The 5,704-nt window shown below is 40.7% G+C and overlaps 1 protein-coding gene across 30 annotated transcripts in view; it reads right to left on the minus strand.

The window, feature by feature from the left end:
• Positions 1-5,704, minus strand: part of LRRFIP2 (LRR binding FLII interacting protein 2) — a 131,647-nt gene that overhangs the window by 96,545 nt on the left and 29,398 nt on the right. For all 30 annotated transcript variants that reach the window (XM_032270108.1, XM_032270090.1, XM_032270078.1 and 27 more), the window contains one exon: positions 4,325-4,469. In XM_032270108.1, the coding sequence (XP_032125999.1) occupies positions 4,325-4,414 (90 nt within the window). In that variant the 5' untranslated portion in view covers positions 4,415-4,469. The remainder of the gene's footprint in view (positions 1-4,324; positions 4,470-5,704) is intronic.

The following is a 5,704-nucleotide window of genomic DNA, read 5'->3' on the forward strand; positions in this document are numbered from 1 at the left end:
GCCTCCCAAAGTGCTGGGATTACAGGCGTGAGCCACCGCGCCCGGCCTCTCATTGATTTTTATTTCATTTTATTTTAAGTTCTGGGATACATGTGCAGGACCTGGAGGTTTGTTACATAGGTAAACATGTGCCATGATGGTTTGCTGCACCCATCAACCCATCGCCTAGGTATTAAGCCCCACAAGCATTAACTATTTATCCTGCTGCTCTCTCTCACCCCACCACATCCCCCTGCCACAGGCCCCAGTGTGTGCTGTTCCCCTTCCTGTGTCCATGTGTTTTCATCGTTCAACTCCCACTTATAAGTGAGAACATGTTTGATTTAGTATTAGTTTGCTGAGGATAACAGCTTCCAGTTCCATCATGTCTCTGCAAAGGTTATGAGATCGCATTCCTTTTTATGGCTGCACAGTATTCCATGGTGTATATGTACCACATTTTCTTTATCCAGTCTATCATTGATGGGCATTTGAGTTGATGTAAAACCCAAAACTATAAAAACCCTAGAAGAAAATCTGGGCAATGCCATTAAGGACATAGTCACGGGCAAAGATTTCATGATGAAAACGTCAAAAGCAATTGCAACAAAAGCAAAAATTCACAAATGGGATCTAATTAAAGAGCTTCTGCACAGCAAAAGAAACTATCATCAGAGTGAACAGACAAGCTACAAAATGGGAGAAAATTTTTGCAATCTATCCATTTCACAAAGGTCTAATATCCAGGATCTACAAATAACTTAAACGAACTTATAAGAAAAAAACAACCCCATTAAAAAGCGGGCAAAGGACATGAACAGGCACTTCTTGTTTTTTTTTTTTTTTTTTTTTTTTTTGAGACAGAGTTTCGCTCTTGTTACCCAGGCTGGAGTGCAATGGCGCGATCTCGGCTCACCGCAACCTCTGCCTCCTGGGTTCAGGCAATTCTCCTGCCTCAGCCTTCTGAGTAGCTGGGATTACAGGCACGCGCCAGCATGCCCAGCTCATTTTTTGTAGTTTTAGTAGAGACGGGGTTTCACCATGTTGACCAGGATGGTCTCGATCTGTTGACCTTGTGATCCACCCGCCTCGGCCTCCCAAAGTGCTGGGATTACAGGCTTGAGCCACCGCACCCAGCCTACAGGCACTTCTTAAAAGAAAACATGTATGCAGCCAACAAACATGAAAAAAAGCTCAACATCACTGATCATTAGAGAAATGCAAATCAAAACCACAATGAGATACCATCTTGTGCTAGTCAGAGTGGTGATCACTAAAAAATCTGGAGACAACAGATGCTGGAGAGGATGTGGAGAAAAAGGAACACTTTTACACTGTTGGTGGGAGTGTAAATCAGTTCAATCATTGTGGAAGACAGTGTGGTGATTCCTCAAAGTCCTAGAACCAGAAACACTATTTGACCCAGCAATCCCATTCCTAGGATTATACCCAAAGAACATAAATCATTCTATTATAAAGATACATGCACGTGTATGTTCACTGGAATACTATTCACAATAGCAAAGACATGGAATCAACCCAAATGCTCTAATTGATTTTTAAAGTTGTTTTGTTATAGTAATATCATAATTTTTTTAATCAGGTTTTTTATAACTTTTCTTTGCTTCAAATAGCCTCCTACAGCATTTGAATTCTAATTCAAAAGCTAACCAAGTAGCTTCCAATAGGAAAATCATAACAATGAGCTGGGTCAAAAGACTGTGTAATGTGTCTAAAGGAAATTACACTATTCCTAAATGAGCTATTTATTAATAACAAGTGATACGGTAATAATTCTCACCAAAAGAATATAATTTAATGATCCTCTAAGCAATTCTTTTTTATTATTATTATCATTTTTTGAGACGGAGTCTTGCTCTGTTGCCAGGCTGGAGCTCAGTGGCACAATCTCGGCTCACTGCAACCTCCGCCTCCCAGATTCAAGCGATTCCCCTGCCTCAGCCTCCTGAGTAGCTGGGACTACAGATGCGTGCCACCACACTCAGCTAATTTTTTTTTTGTATGTTAGTACAGATGGGTTTCACCATGTGGCCAGGATGGTCTCGATCTCCTGACCTCATGATCCGCCCACTTCAGCCTCCCAAAGTGCTGGGATTACAGGCGTGAGCCATCCCGCCCCACACAATTCTTTTATCATATTAGTTCATGGTCAGTCTGCAGTTGCAGATCGAATCTGAAACAAAGTTGGCAATTCATTATGAAATCCCAGCTAGTAGTTATCTTAAATTTCAAATAGGCAACAGGAAATGTTGCCAGTGATTCAATAGGTGACACCCCTTCCTTTTTTCTGAGTTATAACAAACTGAAACAAAATTGTCCCAGAAGCTGTTACCGGGTAAAAGAATTAAACAGAAAAATTCCACTGCAATGTTTCAAAAAATAAAACACTGAATCTGAACAGACAGGAAATATTGTTTCCATCAACATTTATACAGCACATCTGAAGCATATCAACTGCATAGCCCAATGAGTATTTCTATAATATAGTCATCGTATCTTCAATTTCTTTTTTCTATTTTTTTTTCCAGAGACCAGGTCTCGTTGGATGTCCAGAGCAGAACTACAGGCGTTGCTTGCGAGCGCGGTCCCACTGCCGCCCAGCATGGGGAGTTTGACCTGCTCCGTGTCGGGCCTGGGCCTGGTCCCCCACTCCTTAAGACAACCTGGCACCTCCGGGCTCCCCTGGGAGCCCCATGTTGGTGCCAGGCCCGGTGCGGACGCCCACTCTACACAGCGCCGCAGCCCTGAACTCCCGAGCACCCACCATCCGCCGACCTCAGCCTCCCGGAGAGCTGGGATTACAGGCGCCCGCCACCGCGCCTGGCCGTATCTTCAACTTCTAATTATCCTAAGTTTACATTCCAAAGATTAATTATAAATTTCAGTACACTAGAACCAGAACATGGAACGCAAGTAACCCAAGAAAATATAAAGAAAAAATAATTTTCCATTCATTGGATATTGTGAAAATTGATTATATAAACTGGAATTATCAGTCAGGCACAGTGGCTCACAACTGTAATCCCAGCACTTTCAGAGGCCGAGGTGGGTGGATCACAAGGTCAGGAGTTGGAGACCAGCCTGGCCAACGTGGTGAAACCCTATCTCTACTAAAAACAGAAAAATTAGCGAGGCATGGTGAAGCACACCTGTAATCTCAGCTACTCAGGAGGCTGAGGCAGGAGAATCGCTTGAACCCGGGAGGCAGTAGGTTGCAGTGAGCCAAGATTGCGCCACTGCACTCCAGCCTGGGGAAAGAGCGAGACTGTCTCAAAAAAAAAAAAAAAAAAAAATTCCAATATACAGCAGTAAATGTTGCCACTGATTCAACAGGTGACACCTCTTCCCTTTTCCTTTTTTCTGAGTTACAACAGGCGGAAACAAAATTGCCCCAGAAGCTCTGTTACCAGCTAAAGAGTTAAACATAAAAACTCCACTGCAATGTTTCAGTAGAACTTTTAACTATAAAGCTCTAAATCTGAACAGACACAAAATATTGTTTCATTTATATCAGCACATCTGAAGCATATTCACTGCAGAGCCCAATGAGTATTTCTATAATATAGTTATATCTTCAACATTCTCATTATGTTTACATTCCAAAGATTAATTACAAATTTCAATACATTAGAACAAGTACATGGAACTCAAGCAACCCACAAAAATATAAAGAAAAATTAATTTTGGATGCATTGGATATTGTGAAAATTGATTACATAAATTGGAATTATCTTGTCATACCCAATTAAATTAGAGACCAGGGGGAAGAAAAGGAAAAGCATAGCACTTAGGGCGCAAGCACCTGCCCAGGGATTATCTGGCAAGCCAGCTGCTGAAATAACCTGCTATAACCTTAAGACCAGTTTTACCTAGTAGCTGCAGAAATGAACTGCAGTAACTCTAAGACTAGTTTAAACTACCACAGTCACTAACCAATCAGAGTATGCCAGCTCCCAAAAACTTTGCTAGTGTCGATGAGTTTTCTTTCAAAACAAAAGGTAACATTTCTCTAATAAAAACCCCAATCTTTTCTTTGTTCTTTGGACATACCAAAGACCAAAACAGTCTCTGTGTATGCCCAAATTACAATTCTATTGTCTCAAATAAAATATGTTATTCAGAGATTCATCTCTATATTTAATTTCTTTTGATAATATCCAACTATATTTTACTCTAATACACTATTTTAGAGACCAGCTATAATATCTTGCTCTTAATAAACATCCAAAACTAGTTAAATGCGTAAATGTCTGTATCTGTCCCCTCAGCATGTTTACAGTACATCTGTGCAACTCAGTGTTGAGAAGGGATTTACCAAACATACCTCTCTGGCAATGTTACTCAAAGCTTCATCTTCTGCGGAAAATCGGTCTTTCACAGGTGTTCTTTTCCTTCCAGAGCCAGGAGTCCCCATCTTGTGTACTTAGTAGCCTTTTAACTTTGACAGTGATTTAACTGTGTTTTCAGCCCTGAAACAAAAACATAACAATTTAGGATATTTCTCTTTGTGCAGTTTTCATGCTCATTTATACATTCACTTTTAACAGAGAATTATCTTTCTTCTTAGAGAAATTAGTTACCAAATACCTCTCTTCCTACTACCAAATTACTCCAATAAATTTTAGAATATTTAATTTTTTACTAATTATTAAACCTCCTAACTCTTTTGACTATGCTACCCATAGCAACCTATGAGAGTGTATTATAATATTAGCCTCAGAAAGCTGCTGTCCGCAGAAATTCTACCAAACCATTTAAAATTACCATAGCTGTGCAGCCTAGTCAACATGGTGAAACCCTGTCTCTACCAAAAACTCAAAAATTAGTCGAGTATGGTGGTGCACGTCTATAATCCCAGCTATTCTGGAGGCTGAGGCAGGAGAATTGCTTGACCCCAGGAGGCAGAGGTTGCAGTGAGCCGGGATCGTGCCACTAGACTCCAGCCTGAGTGACAGAGAGAGATTCCATCTCAAAAAACAAAACAAAATAAAACCCACAACCATATAAAAGAAAAAACGAAGGTTTATTATTCCGCAATTAACAATAACCAACACTGTCCGTGTAACAAATACCTGAGTGTCTGTCATTACCAGGTACTATAAGAGGTGCTAAAGGTACAATGATGAACAAAACAAACGTAGTCAAATGATTAAGAATATATCGCTGGGCGCGGTGGCTCATGCCTATAATCCCAGCACGTTGGAAGGCAGAGGCAAGTGGATCATCTGAGGTTGGGAGATCAAAATTAGCCTGACCAACATGGTGAAACCCCATGTCTACTAAAAATACAAAATTAATCGGGTATGGTGACACATGCCTGTAATCCCAGGTACTTGGGAGGCTGATGAAGGAGAATCGATTGAACCTGGAAAACAGAGGTTGTGGTGAGCCGAAATTGCGCCATTACACTCCAGTCTGGACAACAAGAGTGAAACTCCATCTCAAAAAAATAAATAAATAAAATAAAAAGACTGTATCTATGAACCTGTTACTATTACTTATTAAACCTATTTTAACAAAAGGGAGAAGAAAAACCCATCTGCCAGAATTAAATAATAACGATGAAAAAGACTATCTAACCTTTCTAACACACGGTATTTGAGACTGAAGATTAATTACCATGAAAGAATGCAACGCAAGGCTGGGCGCGGTGGCTTACGCCTGTAATCCCAGCACTTTGGGAGGCCGAGGCGGGTGGATCACG

Source organism: Sapajus apella, unplaced genomic scaffold, assembly GCF_009761245.1.
Source record: "Sapajus apella isolate SASKATOON/1434 unplaced genomic scaffold, GSC_monkey_1.0 scaffold4, whole genome shotgun sequence".
NCBI classification, from domain to species: domain Eukaryota; kingdom Metazoa; phylum Chordata; class Mammalia; order Primates; family Cebidae; genus Sapajus; species Sapajus apella.